Source organism: Coregonus clupeaformis, chromosome 1, assembly GCF_020615455.1.
Source record: "Coregonus clupeaformis isolate EN_2021a chromosome 1, ASM2061545v1, whole genome shotgun sequence".
NCBI lineage: Eukaryota > Metazoa > Chordata > Actinopteri > Salmoniformes > Salmonidae > Coregonus > Coregonus clupeaformis.
In genome coordinates, this window is record NC_059192.1 from 18,304,357 (window position 1) to 18,322,432 (window position 18,076).

Genomic DNA, 18,076 nt, shown 5'->3' on the forward strand with positions numbered 1-18,076 from the left:
TGCTGGCCACTCCATTATAGACAGAATACCAGCTGACTGCTTCTTCCCTAAATAGTTCTTGCATAGTTTGGAGCTGTGCTTTGGGTCATGGTCCTGTTGTAGGAGGAAATTGCCTCCAAACAAGCGCCGTCCACAGGGTATGGCATGGCGTTGCAAAATGGAATGATAGCCTTCCTTCTTCAAGATCCCTTTTACCATGTACAAATCTCCCACTTTACCACCACCAAAGCACCCGCAGACCATCACATTGCCTCAACCATGCTTGACAGTTGGCATCAAGCACTCCTCCAGCATCTTTTCATTTGGTCTGCATCTCACAAATGTTCTTTGTGATCCGAACACCTCAAACTTCGATTCGTCTGTCCATAACACTTTTTTCCAATCTTCCTCTGTCCAGTGTCTGTGTTCTTTTGCCCATCTTAATCTTTTATTTTTATTGGCCAGTCTGAGATATGGCTTTTTCTTTGCAACTCTGCCTAGAAGGTCAGCATCCCGGAGTCGCCTCTTTACTGTTGACGTTGAGACTGGTGTTTTGCGGGTACTATTTAATGAAGCTGCCAGTTGAGGACCTGTGAGGCGTCTTGTTTCTCAAACTAGACACTCTAATGTATTTGTCACAATTGCTGTTGCTCCAGATACTCAACTAGTCTCAAGAAGGCCAGTTTTATTGCTTCTTTATTCAGCACAACAGTTTTCAGCTGTGCTAACATAATTGCAAAACGGTTTTCTAATGATCAATTAGCCTTTTAAAATGATAAACTTGGATTAGCAAACACAACGTGCCATTGGAACACAGGACTGATGGTTGCTGATAATGGGCCTCTGTAGATATTCCATAAAAAATCTGCCGTTTTCAGCTACAATAGCCATTTACAACATTATCAATGTCTACACTGTATTTCTGATCAATTTGATGTTATTTTAATGGACAAAAAAATTACTTTTCTTTCGAAAACAAGGACATTTCTAAGTGACCCCAAACTTTTGAACGGTAGTGTATGTAAATGAGATATTTCTGTATTTCATTTTCAATAAATTAGCAAACATTTCTAAAAACATGCTTTCACTTTGTCATTATGGGGTATTGTGTGTAGATGGGTGAGACAAAAAAAAAAAAATCCAGTTTGAATTCAGGCTGTAAGACAACAAAATGTGGAATAAGTTAAGGGGTATGAATACTTTCTGAAGGCACTGTACGTCCCCTGTATGGATTGTCTCGCCTTAAAACGGCATTTGTTTAGTGCCCACTAGGTGTCAACTAGGCTCCTGGAGGACTGTACACGTGCATATTTAAATTTTTCAGTATTTCATTTGGATTAGGTATGTTGCCTATAGCCAATAAGTTACATAAATTGATCAATTAATTGCCCGATTGATATGACACTCCCTCTTCAAGTCTAGACTGATCCTAGATAGGAAGAGCTCCTTGCTACGCCATTATTGAAAGATAAACTAACATTATAGATAACCGATTCATACAATGCCGTTAAACTTAACTGCATTTCAATGATTGTATACTTGTGTATGTATTTGTACTGAAATTACATTTTGTATATTATTGTAATAATGTCTGAACATACAGTTGAAGTCGGAAGTGTACATACACTTAGGTTGGAGTCATTAAAACTCGTTTTTCAACCACTCCACAAATGTCTTGTTAACAAACTATAGTTTTGGCAAGTCGGTTAGGACATCTACTTTGTGCATGACACCAGTAATTTTTCCAACAATTGTTTACAGACAGATTATTTGGCTTATAATTCACTGTATCACAATTCCAGTGGGTCAGAAGTTTACATACACAAAGCCAGACTACGGTTTGCAACTGCACATGGGGACAAAGATCGTACTTTTTGGAGAAATGTCCTCTGGTCTGATGAAACAAAAATAGAACTGTTTGTCCATAATGACCACTTATGTTTGGAGGAAAAACGGGGTGCTTGCAAGCCGAAGAACACCATCCCAACCGTGAAGCACGGGGGTGGCAGCATCATGCTGTGGGGGTGCTTTGCTGCAGGAGGGACTGGTGCACTTCACAAAATAGATGGCATCATGAGGGAGGAAATGTATGTGGATATATTGAAGCAACATCTCAAGACATAAGTCAGGAAGTTAAATCTTGGTCGCAAATGGGTCTTCCAAATGGACAATGACCCCAGGCATACTTCCAAAGTCAAGGTATTGGAGTGGCCATCACAAAGCCCTGACCTCAATCCTATAGAAAATGTGTGGGCAGAACTGAAAAAGCGTGTGCGAGCAAGGAGGCCTACAAACCTGACTCAGTTACACCAGCTCTGTCAGGAGGAATGGGCCAAAATTCACCCCATTTATTGTGGAAGGCTACCCGAAGCGTTTGACCCAAGTCAAACAATTTAAAGGCAATGCTACCAAATACTAATTGAGTGTATGTAAACTTCTGACCCACTGGGAATGTGATGAAATAAATAAAAGCTGAAATAAATCATTCTCTACTATTATTCTGACATTTCACATTCTTAAAATAAAGTGGTGATCCTAACTGACCTAAAACAGGGAATTTTTACTAGGATTAAATGTCAGGAATTGTGAAAAGCTGAGTTTAAATGTATTTGGCTAAGTTGTATGTAAACTTCCAACTTCAACTGTACATGATTGAAATAAACAAAATGGTGATATTGGGCATTTGTATTGACTCCTCTGAAAGCTACCAACTCTTTCAAGCCCAGCGTTCTTTAAAAAGACATTGAGGACAGAGAAGCTATCATCATTTGTGTTTATTTACTCAATTAGTGAATCATTTAAAAAGCAAACAACCCCCATTTGCATTAAAATGAAATGATCAAAAACAAAATGTTATGTTCAACATGCTGGCTTGCTTGCCAGTGACCCGGTCTGTCTAAAAAGCCTTTGATCACACATACCCCACAACTCCGGTAGCGTTCCTTAAATATTCTGTGCATTACCGTACATACGACACACAGCATGAGGAATAATACATTCAGGCCTTTAATGCTATCCAGGCTACGTATCTTGTTGAGTTAGTGCATTGAATAATGATGTAATCAATGGCATTAACTTATTTCCTTAAGCTGTTGCAAGAGGTATTTGTAGTGATCCTTTGTGGCTCAGTTGGTAGAGCATGAAACGCTAGAGTAGTGGGTTCGACTGCTGGGACCACCCATACGTAAAATGTATGCACGATTGACTAAGCAGCTTTGGATAAAAGGGTCTGCTAAATGGCATATGTTATAGTAGTAACACTTATGGACATCATGGCTATTATAAAAGTTGTAACTTTCATAATAATATCTGAAGGATGTGGCTGTTAAAGTAGCTTGGAAGATTCACGTGAGAATTTCTATAGCAGTTATAATTTCACAATAGATAAGAACCTGTAAGACCTTTCACACTTTTTTTTCCTGAAACATTAATTCAAGAAATTCCCAAAACATGTATAGTAATTTAGCAGAGGAAAATGTCAAAGAAATTACTTAAACAGCCACTGTATACTCCCTCCATGCACGTAAAGGAATCATCATGTTGGATACTGGAGTATATTTAAAACAAACCCGGTGAGATGAATAATTATGCTTCTGGATATAGACAACAGAATTCTACAGTAGGCTGGGATTTTTTATTTTAAACTGTTTAATCTTATCTTCTTAGTTTTTCTGGACAGTCAAATACCTGGACCGACAAAATGGAGCAGTCACCAACTCAAACTGACAATGTATGGGGGGTGGAGGCTCCCGATGTATTAGAAGACTTCAACGGAACTGATTCGCATTCACATGAGCATGCCAAATACATTCACCAACACACACACACCCAGGTATATGATCTGAGCATACCCATCTACCAGTGGAGGCTGCTGAGGGGAGGATGACTCATGATAATGGCTGGAGCGGCGCTAATTGAATGGCATCAAACACATAGAAACCATGTGTTTGATACCATTCCACTCCAGCCATTACTGCGAGCCTGTCCTCCCCAATTAAGGTGCCACCAACCTCCTGTGCCATCTACCCATCCACTCCTGTCGACTTAACTTGCTGCCAGGTGTACGATGCCTGACAGGTATGTCTCTCCCTCTACACCATGCAGCTCACCACACCCCTATCACTCTTGATTATTGTTGAACATTTACATGGATTACAAGTTGTTTATAGTAACTTTTTAATACAAATTACTACCTGCACCTGTGGTGGATGCATGGTGCATGAGGAGAAAAAGCAGCACTCCCTAGAATGAAAAGGGGGTTTCTTTGTTGTTGTATCCCAGGACGACATGTTATTTTATGAGTTGAATTATGACTGAAATTAATACGCAGCCATTGTTGAATCTTTTCTGTCCCTGTGGATGAGAGATAATAAGTCCAGGGAAGGAAGGATTGCAGTTGCTCTCTTATCCTTAAAAAAAAAAAAAAAAAAACCTACACAGAAAATTGTCCAAAACTAAGAAACAAAAAATATTAAAATAAAACTAAAAATATTATAATATTAACTCAAACGGAAGGAGTTTGCATTTTGGCGCAGTCCAGGCAGTGCTGAGAGGGATGGTTTGGCCTGCTCTTTGTTCGGGTTCTGGTTGGATGTCTGGGAGAACTGGGGGGAGGGGTCAGGAGGAGACCAGTACGCCTCTTCTACCCCCGGGTGCTCTCAGTCCAGTTCGATGGGGCTGCCGTGCTCCTGTGCTTCCTCTCCCTCCTCATCCTCACCTGAGCCCATCAGGCTGTTCAACAGGTTTCCTGACAGATACAGAACACACTTCAATGAAACACAAAAACATACCGTTTCACCAACGCAGCTTTCAATGGTGATCAGGATGGGTTTGTAAAAATAGTTCTTAGTCTATGCCTGGTATTTAAGAGATGACCGTCACAAGCACTTACCTAGCAATCCACCATATGATGAGGACTGTTTGGGTGGCACCCCGAAGAAAAGCTGTCCTATTCTGTCGAGATACTGACGCAGCAGGCAGTCAATGTAACAGGAGGGGTAGAGGAGAAGGGGGGGAAAAAACATTAGACACCATGCCGAGTTACAATGCTACGTGAGGAACACTCATTAAAGGGTCAAGCTCACCTCATTATACATAGGGTCCCTCTTCAGGGAAGGCTGATACTGCTCACATAGCACTGTGAACACTGTTAATTTGCCTCTGCAGAGGAGAACACAAAAGGTGAGGCACGTCTATGAGAACCTGGAAAAACAATGTGTGTTTTATTCCCTGAAGGGTTTGGTGGTTGAATAAACATGGCCTTACCCATCCACTGCCAGCAAGAGAAACCAGATGAAGTTGAGCAAGGGCTGCACAAAGGGAGGGTCCTTCTCTATAGAGGGGTGTTTCTGCGTATATGTGCTGAAAACTACAGACGCACTGTTTTTGTTCTTTAAACAGAGGAACCTGAGCAGGGAGGGGGAGAGAGAGAGAGCGGGAGGAGGGACAGAGGTGAACAAGCGATTAAACAGAACAAGCAGCTTTTGCTGACAGATTGAAAACGGACCTGGGTGCAGGGAAACAGAGAGAGACAGAGACTTACTGTAGGACGGCCTGCGTCACAAACATGTCCACCTCACTGCGAAAGCCCCGCTGCGCTGAGTACTCCACCAGCATCTGGGCACAGCCCTCTCCATCAGAGGAGTGCAAGAAGTGGTAGCGAGACTCACTGTAGTTTTGCTCTAAACAGATAGAATTCTATCATATTCAACCTCTTCAGGGACACATTAAAATGATATCCTTGCAGTTTAATGTTCAGAGTTTTCTACCGAATACCTTTCCACAAGGTGACTGCTAGGAGCTGATGCAGTTTGGGGGCGCCCAGCTTCCCCGAGCCACCTGTGGACCACTTCAGTGCGCGGGACACAAAAGCTACTCTCTCTGGGGAGTTGGGGTCCATCAAACTGAACAGCTTTGCCAGTTGCTCTGCAATACAACCCAGAGGAGCTCAACACAGTGACTACGGCACACTGACACTAACTGTGTTTATATTGTTTAATTACAATGAATTATTACACGTTAGCTCACCTAAGTCTTCGTCCTCTACCTTTGCCTCGGATTTCTCCAAAGACTCTAGCACCAACATTGACAGGTCTGCAGCACTGTTTAGCTGTGTATGACAAAAATCTGTAATTTGCCACAGAACTCACAACTGTTTAGTTGAGAATAATTAAAATTGCTATAGCCATTGGGCTCCTTAAAAATAAATGCTACAAAAACTACAGAAATGTAATGAATGCCCCAGCGTCAGGCCTTCTTATACCTGGTTGTAGCTGAAGAAGAGCTGGGCGCCATTGTACATCAACTCCCTGGCATCGGCATGCTTTGCCTGTGAAATATACCTGTGTCAAACAGAGATGGCAAATGTCATTTCAATGACAAACTGCATTCAAACCAGGTTAAGCAAGTGACAGTACGAATGGTAGTGTGGTGGTCCCCCTGCCTATGAAATAATGAGGGCTGAAAAGTAATACTCAGTCACTGGGCCAACGTTTCTCAATACACGACAGTAAATCACAGTGAACTGTCAGTTACTAGGCTCACACAGTTCTCATGTAAAGTTAGGCTACCTGTCATGACTGTCAAAACCATTGAAGTACAACAGCAAATGAATGAATGACACCCAATGATTGATGATGACACCACTGCTATGAAATAGTGATGGGAGGTTAGGAACCATGGGCAATACCAAAACCCATAGATAAATTGATTGTGCATGTGTAGCAAAGTTGGCTAGCTAGGTGGTTAGGAAATGTAGCTAAAACAAACTAGTTTGCTAACGATGGCTTACTACACACACTCGAACTAGCTAGATAGCCAACTAGCGTTAGCTACTACTTGTATATGACATGGTTGTTACTGGGCTAGAGATTACAGTCTGTTTGTCAGTGTGTCAGGTCAGTGAACTGTATCTTTAATAAACAAAAACGTACATGTATGGGTAGTTAGTGAGACAAACGAGATGGGCTGGCTGGCTATCTTATATTGCGACATTAGCTATGCTAGCTCGCGTGCTGTGTCCCATTTTGTGACTTGGCGTGATTGACGCATAAAACTGTCCAAACAAAAAGAAGGACTGACCCGAGTGGGTGGGGCAGTACCTTGAATATACCAATCATACACTATAATGAAGGCAGCATGGTTAACAAGCAGAACGATATGGAAAAGGGAGGCCCAAAAGCCAACTAATAATCTCGCCGGGCTAACGAAAATGTCTTACCTAAAAAATAAGGTTCTGTACATCTGGTGAGCCTCATAGTAATCTCCTTTTTCCACACTGGCTCGCAGTTTCCCTTCAACCCGCTGCGTTCCTCCACGGTTTCTCGCACTGGAGCACTTCAGAGCCTCCTGCTCCGACATCATTGTTTGTTCCCAGCAGCTCGGCCTAACAACAAGACGTTGACATAGACAGTGCAGAAAGCGGATGCACTAAAAATACCTAGCTGTGACCCATTTTTCTTGCCGTAGTTAGTTGGCACAGACAGAAAGGGAAACCCAGATACGGCACAAGGGCTATAAAGCTGAAGCATCCGTTTAGAACATTTTCTCACCACCAAAAATGGTAGTGAGAGGAAGTTCAGTCGCAGGTTGAGGGAGAGGATGGAACTGGGTGAAACTGTGTCGAAATTCTGCTAATTTTCTCATCGATGAAACATCTGATCTTAATAAATGTTTCTGTTCCCAAAACTAGAATATGTTACGAACACAGTGATTTACGTTTTATAGACTTGACGCTTTGCCAAAGTCTTTAAAAATAGCTTTGTTTAGATGGAGTGCAAGGACAGATTGAGTTTGTGCCCACGCGCACTTCACAGAGGCGGCGATCTCTAACGGAAATTTATAAATACTGTATCTTTGGCTATGGTCTTGATGTTGTTTACATCCAAGTCAGGTACTAGCGCATACAGTCTGGGGCGTTAGGTTCAAGATTCCCCGCTAAATTTAGGCCACTTTCATTTCACTATTTTAGGTGAAACACATTTTCATCCTTTTATTACAGTTACCTTTTTTTGTGATCAAATGTTTTTTTAATCTAGAGCCACAATGAGATAGGGTGCAGGCCAGGCAGCAGGCTGTTAGCCAGCCTGCCAGTTTAGTGGAGACTGCCACTAGCACAGTCAGGGTAGTCAGCTCAGCTTTCCCCCATTGAGACCGTATCTGTGCCTCCATCTAGGTTGGACAAAACTAAACATGGCTGTGTTCGCCTTAGCAATCTCACTGGAATAAAGACCACCTCTATTCCTGTCATTATTGAAAGAGATTGTGATAATATCAAAATAGGACTACTTAATGTTAGATCCCTCACTTTCAAGGCAGTCACAGCCAATGAACTAATCACTGATCATAACCTTGATGTGATTGGCCTGACTGAAACATGGCTCAAGCCTGTTGAATTTACTGTGTTAAATGAAGCCTCTCCTCCTGGTTACATCAGTGACCATATCCTTACAGAGTTCTCTGAATTCCTATTGGACCTCGTAGTTATGGCAGATAGTATTCAAATGTTTGGTGACTTCAATATTCACATGGAAAAGTCCACCGACTCAGTGGGTTTTGTCCAACATGTCTCCGGACCTACGCATTGCCCCAGTCATACCCTGGATCTAGTTTTGTCCCGTGGAATAAATATTGTGGATCTAAATGTTTTTCCTCATAATCCTGGACTATTGGACCACCAATAGTGAAATCGCGACAAATAATCTGCTCAGACCCCAACCAAGGATTATCAAAAGCTGCGCTATAAATTCTCGGGCAACCCAAAGATTCCTAGATGCCCTTCCAGACTCTCTCCAACTACCCAAGGACTTCAGTGTACACAAATCAGTTAACCACCTAACCAAGGATCTAAATGTAACCTTGCGTAATACCCAGAACTGCCAGGACATAGGCTCAATGGAGACACTCAAGTTTTTAAATCCTGTATCTCTCGACACATTCACAAAAATAGTCATGGCCTCTAAACCTTCCAGCTGCCTACTGGACCCTATTCCAACTTAACTACTCAAATAGTTACTTCCTGTGCTTGGCCCTCCTATGTTGAACATAATATACGTCTCCCTATCCTTCGGATGTGTAATAAAGCCTCTCCTGAAAAAGCCAAACCTTGAACTGGAAAATGTTTCAAAAACTATCGGCCTATATCGAATCTCCCTTTCCTCTAATAAATTGTAGAAAAAGCTGTTGCGCAGCAACTCACTGCCTTCCAGAAGATAAATACAGTAAGGGAAAAAGTATTTGATCCCCTGCTGATTTTGTACATTTGCCCACTGACAAAGAAATGATCAGTCTATAATTTTAATGGTAGGTTTATTTGAACAGTGAGAGACAGAATAACAACAAAAAAAATCCTGAAAAACACGTGTCAAAAATGTTATAAATTGATTTGCATTTTAATGAGGGAAATAAGTATTTGACCCCCTCTCAATCAGATAGATTTCTGGCTCCCAGGTGTCTTTTATACAGGTAACGAGCTGAGATTAGGAGCACACTCTTAAAGGGAGTGCTCCTAATCTCAGCTTGTTACCTGTATAAAAGACACCTGTCCACAGAAGCAATCAATCAATCAGATTCCAAACTCTCCACCATGGCCAAGACCAAAGAGCTCTCCAAGGATGTCAGGGACAAGATTGTAGACCTACACAAGGCTGGAATGGGCTACAAGACCATCGCCAAGCAGCTTGGTGAGAAGGTGACAACAGTTGGTGCGATTATTCGCAAATGGAAGAAACACAAAATAACTGTCAATCTCCCTCGGCCTGGGGCTCCATGCAAGATCTCACCTCGTGGAGTTGCAATGATCATGAGAATGGTGAGGAATCAGCCCAGAACTACACAGGAGGATCTTGTCAATGATCTCAAGGCAGCTGGGACCATAGTCACCAAGAAAACAATTGGTAACACACTACGCCGTGAAGGACTGAAATCCTGCAGCGCCCGCAAGGTCCCCCTGCTCAAGAAAGCACATATACAGGGCCGTCTGAAGTTTGCCAATGAACATCTGAATGATTCAGAGGAGAACTGGGTGAAAGTGTTGTGGTCAGATGAGACCAAAATCGAGCTCTTTGGCATCAACTCAACTCGCCGTGTTTGGAGGAGGAGGAATGCTGCCTATGACCCCAAGAACAACATCCCCACCGTCAAACATGGAGGTGGAAACATAATGCTTTGGGGGTGTTTTTCTGCTAAGGGGACAGGACAACTTCACTGCATCAAAGGGACGATGGACGGGGTCTTGTACCGTCATATCTTGGGTGAGAACCTCCTTCCCTCAGCCAGGGCATTGAAAATGGGTCGTGGATGGCTATTCCAGCATGACAATGACCCAGAACACACAGCCAAGGCAATAAAGGAGTGGCTCAAGAAGAAGCACATTAAGGTCCTGGAGTGGCCTAGCCAGTCTCCAGACCTTAATCCCATAGAAAATCTGTGGAGGGAGCTGAAGGTTCGAGTTACCAAACGTCAGCCTCAAAACCTTAATGACTTGGAGAAGATCTGCAAAGAGGAGTGGGACAAAATCCCTCCTGAGATGTGTGCAAACCTGGTGGCCAACTACAAGAAACGTCTGACCTCTGTGATTGCCACCAAGTACTAGGGTTTTGCCACCAAGTACTAAGTCATGTTTTGCAGAGGGGTCAAATACTTATTTCCCTCATTAAAATGCAAATCAATTTATAACATTTTTGACATGCGTTTTTCTGGATTTTTTTGTTGTTATTCTGTCTCTCACTGTTCAAATAAACCTACCATTAAAATGATAGACTGATCATGTCTTTGTCAGTGGGCAAACGTGCAAAATCAGCAGGGGATCAAATACTTTTCCCCCTCATTGTAATGTATACAAAACACTCCAGTCTGGTTTTAGACCCCATCATAGTCCTGAGACTGCACTCGTGAAGATGGTAAATGACCTTTTAATGGTGTCAGACCAAGGCTCTGCATCTGTGCTCCTAGACCTTAGTGCCGCTTTTGACATCATCGATCACCATATTCTTTTGGAGAGATTGGAAACCCTAATTGGTCTACACTTTCTTGCCTTGTTTAGATTTTATCTGTCGGAAAGTTATCAGTTTGTCTCTGTGGATGGTTTGTCCTCTGACAAATCAATGGTAAGTTTGTGTTCCTCAAGGTTATGTTTTAGGACCACTATTGTTTTCACTATATATATATATATATATATATATATATATATATATATATATATATATATATATATATATATATACACTGCTCAAAAAAATAAAGGGAACACTAAAATAACACATCCTAGATCGAAATGAATGAAATAATCTTATTAAATACTTTTTTCTTTACATAGTTGAATGTGCTGACAACAAAATCACACAAAAATTATCAATGGAAATCAAATGTATCAACCCATGGAGGTCTGGATTTGGAGTCACCCTCAAAATTAAAGTGGAAAACCACACTACAGGCTGATCCAACTTTGATGTAATGTCCTTAAAACAAGTCAAAATGAGGCTCAGTAGTGTGTGTGGCCTCCACGTGCCTGTATGACCTCCCTACAACGCCTGGGCATGCTCCTGATGAGGTGGCGGATGGTCTCCTGAGGGATCTCCTCCCAGACCTGGACTAAAGCATCCGCCAACTCCTGGACAGTCTGTGGTGCAACGTGGCGTTGGTGGATGGAGCGAGACATGATGTCCCAGATGTGCTCAATTGGATTCAGGTCTGGGGAACGGGCGGGCCAGGCCATAGCATCAATGCCTTCCTCTTGCAGGAACTGCTGACACACTCCAGCCACATGAGGTCTAGCATGGTCTTGCATTAGGAGGAACCCAGGGCCAACCGCACCAGCATATGGTCTCACAAGGGGTCTGAGGATCTCATCTTGGTACCTAATGGCAGTCAGGCTACCTCTGGCGAGCACATGGAGGGCTGTGCGGCCCCCCAAAGAAATGCCACCCCACACCGTGACTGACCCACCGCCAAACCGGTCATGCTGGAGGATGTTGCAGGCAGCAGAACGTTCTCCACGGCGTCTCCAGACTCTGTCACGTCTGTCACATGCTCAGTGTGAACCTGCTTTCATCTGTGAAGAGCACAGGCGCCAGTGGCGGATTTGCCAATCTTGGTGTTCTCTGGCAAATGCCAACGTCCGGCACGGTGTTGGGCTGTAAGCACAACCCCCACCTGTGGGACGTCGGGCCCTCATACTACCCTCATGGAGTCTGTTTCTGACCGTTTGAGCAGACACATGCACATTTGTGGCCTGCTGGAGGTCATTTTGCAGGGCTCTGGCAGTGCTCCTCCTGCTCCTCCTTGCACAAAGGCGGAGGGTAGCAGTCCTGCTGCTGGGTTGTTGCCCTCCTACGGCCTCCTCCACGTCTCCTGATGTACTGGCCTGTCTCCTGGTAGCGCCTCCATGCTCTGGACAGTACGCTGACAGACACAGCAAACCTTCTTGCCACAGCTCGCATTGATGTGCCATCCTGGATGAGCTGCACTACCTGAGCCACTTGTGTGGGTTGTAGACTCCGTCTCATGCTACCACTAGAGTGAAAGCACCGCCAGCATTCAAAAGTGACCAAAACATCAGCCAGGAAGCATAGGAACTGAGAAGTGGTCTGTGGTCACCACCTGCAAAACCAGTCCTTTATTGGGGGTGTCTTGCTAATTGCCTATAATTTCCACCTGTTGTCTATTCCATTTGCACAACATCATGTGAAATGTATTGTCAATCAGTGTTGCTTCCTAAGTGGACAGTTTGATTTCACAGAAGTGTGATTGACTTGGAGTTACATTGTGTTGTTTAAGTGTTCCCTTTATTTTTTTGAGCAGTGTATATATATTCTACCTCTTGGTGATGTCATTCGGAAACACAATGTCAACTTTCATTGCTACGCGGACAACACACAGCTGTAGATTTCGATGAAACATGGTGAAGCCCCAAAATTGCCTACCCTAGAAGCCTGTGTTTCAGACATAAGGAAGTGGATGGTGGCAAATGTTTTACTTTTAAACTCGGACAAAACAGAGATGCTAGTTCTGGGTCCCAAGAAACAAAGAGATCTGCTGTTTGATCTGACAATTAATCTTGATGGTTGCACAATCATCTCAAATAAAACTGTGAAGGACCTTTGCGTTACTCTGGACCCTGATCTTTCTTTTGACGAACATATCAATAATATTTCAAGGGCAGCTTTTTTCCATCTTCGTAACATTGCAAAAATCAGAAACTTTTGTCCAAAAATGCAGAAAAGCTAATCCATGCTTTTGTCACTTCTAGATTAGAGTACTGCAATGCTCTACTCTCCGACAATCCGGATAAAGCACTAAATAAACTTCAGTTAGTGCTAAATACATCTGCTAGAATCTGGACTAGAACCAAAACATGTTATCATATTACTCCAGTGCTAGCCTCTCTACACTGGCTTCCTGTTAAGGCTAGGGCTGATTAAGGTTTTACTGCTAACCTACAATGCATTACATGGACTTGCTCCTACCTATCTCTCCGATTTGGTCCTGCCGTATATACCTACACGTACGCTATGGTCACAAGACACATATCAAGGCTCAGGATAAGACCCAGATGCAGACTGTTTGAAATATCAAAACGTTTATTTACAAAAACGGGGCAGGCAAACGACAGGTCAAGGGCAGGCAGAGGTCAGTAATCCTAGACACATGAAAAGTGGGATGTATACGGAGGGTACGGGGCAACATAAGACAAACAGCAGAGGTGCTAAGGATCTTGGAGATGGGGAAAGGGCCGATAAAACGGGGGGAAAGTTTGCGGGACTCCACCTGGAGGGGCAGATCCCGAGTGGACAGCCATACCCTCTGCCCGAGACGATACTAGGGAGCCGGGGTCCGGTGGTGGTCCGCCTGTTGTCGATACCTGGAAGTGGTCTTGAGAAGAGCCAACCGGGCTCTCTTCCAGGTACGGCGACAGCGGAGGACGAACATCTGGGCCGAGGGTATGCCGACCTCTTCCTCTGGGAAGGGTGATATCCCAGGGAACACTCAAAAGGCGAGAGTGGCAGAGCAGGGAAGGGTGTTGCGGGCGTACTCAACCCACATGAGTTGCTGGCTCCATGTGATGGGGTTGGCGGAGGCAGCGAAGAGTCGTCTCCAGGTCCTGATTGGCTCGCTCCGACTGGCCGTTAGACTGGGGGGTGGAACCCGGAGGACAGGCTGGCCGACGACCCAATGAGCGTGCAGAACACCTTCCAGAACCGGGACGAGAACTGAGGACCCCGGTCGGACACCATGTCCACCGGGAGTCCATGGATCCGGAAGACGTGCTGCACCATGAGCTGTGCAGTCTCTTTGGCAGAGGGTAGTTTGGGGAGAGGAATGAAATGGGCGGCTTTGGAAAACCGGTCCACCACAGTAAGGATGACGGTTTTGCCATCAGACGGGGGGAGACCAGTGACGAAGTCCAGGGATTTGTGTGACCAGGGATGGTAAGGGACAGGAAGGGGTTGAAGGAGACCAGCCGGAGCTTGCCGAGGAGTCTTATTCTGCGAACAGATCATGTGGGCGGCGACGAATGCGGACACGTCAGGGACCATGGTAGGTCACCAAAACCATTGTCGCACAAAAGGCCAGGGTCCGGCAGGAACCCAGGTGGCAGGTAAGCCTGGAGGAGTGGGCCCACTCCAGGACCGAGGGGCGGACAGTGTCAGTAACAAACATCTGGTTATCTGCCCCCCCCCCCCAGGGTTCGGCTGGGAACGCTGCACCTCACGGACATGCTTCTCAATTCCCCAGCTGAGAGCCACCGCCAGACACGATGTGGGGAGGATGGTCTCAGGGTCCAATGGGGTAGCCACGGGGCTATAGCGGTGTGAGAGCGCATCCGACTTGATATTCTTGGAACCCGGGCGGTAGGAGAGGGAGAAGTTAAACCGGGTGAAAAGCAGGGCCCACCTAGCTTGCCTGGAATTGAGACGCTCGGCGGTGCGGAGATATTCCAGGTTCTTATGATCCGTCCACACAATGAAAGGATGTTCCGCCCCTCCAACCAGTGCCTCCACTCCTCCAGCGCCATCTTCACCGCGAGAAGCTCACGATTCCCCACATCATAATTCCTCTCCGTGGCATTAAGACGATGGGAGAAGGCGGCGCAGGGATGCAGCTTGAGGTCCAGGGCAGAACGCTGGGACAGGACAGCCCCTACTCCGACATCCGAAGCGTCGGCCTCCACCACGAACTGACGGGACGGGTCAGGATGAACTAATATGTGAGCTGTGGTGTAGCAGTCTTTGCGGTCCCGGAATGCCCGGTCCGCAGCTGAGGACCACGTGAACGGAACCTTGGGAGAGGTGAGTGCAGACAGAGGAGAAGCCAGGGTGCTGTAACCCCGGATAAAGTGGCGATAAAAATGGGCAAATCCCAGGAAGCGTTGCAGACAGTTCGAAATAGCTAAATGTTTATTTACAAAAACAGGGGGCAGACAAACGACAGGTCAAGGGCAGGCAGAGGTCAGTAATACAGAGCAGAGTCCGAAAGGTACAGAAACGGCAGGCAGGGTCGGGGCAGGCAGAATGGTCAAAACCGGGAAAAACTGGAAAACAGGGACTATAGCAAACCAGGAGTACGGGAAAAACTGCGGGTAAGCTTGACAAGACAAACAGAAAACACTGGTATAAATACACAGGGGATAATGAGGGGAGATGGGAGACACCTGGTGGGGGGTGGAGACAAGCACAAGACATGTGGGCCACGTGTAGCTCAGTTGGTAGAGCATGGCACTTGCAACGCCAGGTTTGTTGGTTTGATTCCCACAGGGGGCCGGTATGAAAAAATGTGTGCACTAACTGTAAGTTGCTCTGGATAAGAGCGTCTGCTAAATGACTAAAAATGTTTTTAAAAAGACAGGTGAACCCGATCAGGGTGTGACAACGCAGGCCTCCTTATTGTCCCTAGAATGTCTAAGCAAACAGCTGGAGGCAGGGCTTTCTCCTATTGAGCTCCATTTTTATGGTATGGTCTGCCTATCCATGTGAGAGACGCAGACTCGGTCTCGACCTTTAAGTCTTTACTCAGCTCTTCAGTAGGTCCTATGATTGAGCGGTCTGGCCCAGGGGTGCGAAGGTTAATATATAAAGTGTTTTTTCTCAAAGTTGCTGGGATGACACTTGTCCTACTTACATCACTACACTCATAACAACCTAAACATTACAAAACGTATATTCGATCAAATAAGCAACACGTAGCAACTAAGCAATTCATTTTTTTTGTTGACTAAATTCCACTCTCTCATTAACCTCCATACAAAAACTCCTCGCTTGGTGAGCGGAAAAACGCCACCTGCTGGAGAACACAGATTTTGGGCCCAGTTATCCCTCTCACTTCGCCTCTTCCTCTCTGCCCCAATGTTTTACCCAAAAGGCTCAGACTTTTGTTTTCATGTATGCAGGCCATATCTCACTGGGCAGGCTGGTCTCATAAACTAGACGTAACATAGTAAACTAAAATCCGGGAAACTCAAATTAGTATCACGTTACCTTTGGTATGGTTACATAAGACAGAAAGTTACTTATATGAATGTAGGGTGGGTAGGTGTATGACGTGAACATCTAGCAACCCAATGGTTGTGTGTTCAAATCTAATAACAGACAACTTCAGCATTTTAGCAACTACTTACTACTTTTTAGCTACTTTGCAACTACTTAGCATGTTAGCTAGCCCTTCCCCAACCTTAACCCTTTAACCTAACTCCTAAACCTGCTAAAATTAGCCACCTGGCTAACATTAGCATTAGCCACCTAGTTAACGTTAGAAACAAATTGCAATTCGAAACATATCATACGCATCACAAATTTGTAACATTCTACGAATTGCAATACGTAACATATTATACAAATTGTAATTCGTAACATCTCATACGAAATGGATGACGGACATCACAAATTAATACCATTCCAAGCATAACATATCATACTAATTTGAGTGCCCCAGATTTTCATTTACCATGTTATGTCTACCCCGGAGTCCAGGTTGCACTAGGCCATGGCTCCAGCAAACCTGCTCTGACTTGGAGCCAAGGTTAGGCCACTGGTACTTTTCAGCAGGCATTTAACATAATGGCAAACTGAACATGCGTTTACAGCTTCGACGGTTAACACCTCCTCAAAAAGCAACGGTCTTGATTATGCAGAGGTTGTTGATCCTGCTCTTCACAAGTCCTCACTCTCAGCCCTAGCTATGGAAACAATTTCCCTCGAATAAAATCAGGATGTATACACTAGTGTAATACTGGTGTTAGTCAAAAAGCAGCATGAGTCGTGTTCTCTGAGCAGCTCCTGTGAGAGAAAGTAGCTACTCTTTAATACTGCTGCCCCTCCCTTATTGTTGAGTACAGCGACTCCTACTGGGCGAGAGATACTACCACCCTAGATGACTAGCTACTACTAGGGACTGCTGCGTTTGAGAATTCTGCAATGAGCGCTCACGGACCTGGATTCAAAGAAATGTCTCTGTTCAGTCTAGGATATACACTGTCCATAGAGCATTATTGCCATTTACTGGACTGGAAATTATGGTCAGAATCTGTGTGAATGGGTGCACACTTCAGGAAGATGGGTGGAGAATTAGACTGCAACCAAGCGGTGGCTGTGGGGCATGATAACAACAAAAATTTTTTTCTCAAATCAATGAGTGTAACTTTACAACTCAAAATGAAGGTATTTATTTGAAAATGTCTTACAAGTTACAAAATACAAAAATAAAAGTATATATTAAAAATAACCTGTATAGTCCCAAGCCAATTTACAAATAGTTTACAAAAATATATTACACAGATTGCTAAATCAGTAAATCGGGACAAACAAATAATGAGATTTACAACTGGGCGGCAGGTAGCTTAGTGGGTAAGAGCGTTGTGCCAGTAACCGAAAGGTCGCTGGTTCTAATCCCAGAGCCGACTAGGTGAAAAATCTGTCGATGTGCCCTTGAGCAAGGCACTTAACCCTAATTGCTCCTGTAAGTCGCTCTGGATAAGAGCGTCTGCTAAATGACTAAAAATGTAAATGTAAAAATGTAGATGATCTATAAAAGGTTCATGGTCTAAGCCTGACTTCTGTGGCTGAAAGGACCAGTGCAAGATATAATTAACTTAATTGAGCAGTAA

The 18,076-nt window shown here is 44.4% G+C and overlaps 1 protein-coding gene across 1 annotated transcript; it reads right to left on the reverse strand.

Annotated features, from left to right (window-relative positions):
- Window positions 1-3,924: 3,924 nt before the first annotated feature.
- LOC121538063 (Golgi to ER traffic protein 4 homolog) lies at window positions 3,925-7,406 on the reverse strand. Its single transcript, XM_041845856.2, has 9 exons — window positions 7,199-7,406; window positions 6,242-6,320; window positions 6,007-6,088; window positions 5,755-5,904; window positions 5,522-5,660; window positions 5,245-5,385; window positions 5,064-5,139; window positions 4,871-4,943; window positions 3,925-4,726 (listed from the first exon to the last, which is right to left on the reverse strand). Exons 1-9 carry the CDS (start codon window positions 7,339-7,341, stop codon window positions 4,638-4,640), a joined length of 972 nt encoding a protein of 323 aa, XP_041701790.1. The 5' UTR covers window positions 7,342-7,406; the 3' UTR covers window positions 3,925-4,637.
- Between the last annotated feature and the right edge of the window lie 10,670 nt (window positions 7,407-18,076).

What these genes read in the sequence shown, in the direction of transcription:
- LOC121538063 (XM_041845856.2), bottom strand. Translation starts at nt 7,341, where the DNA reads ATGATGTCGGAGCAGGAGGCTCTGAAGTGCTCCAGTGCGAGAAACCGT. An exon ending in GGTAGAGGACGAAGACTTAG is followed by an intron (nt 5,905 to 6,006) that starts GTGAGCTAACGT and finishes GTTGTATTGCAG; the next exon opens with AGCAACTGGCAAAGCTGTTC. An exon ending in CTCTTGCTGGCAGTGGATGG is followed by an intron (nt 5,140 to 5,244) that starts GTAAGGCCATGT and finishes TCTCCTCTGCAG; the next exon opens with AGGCAAATTAACAGTGTTCA.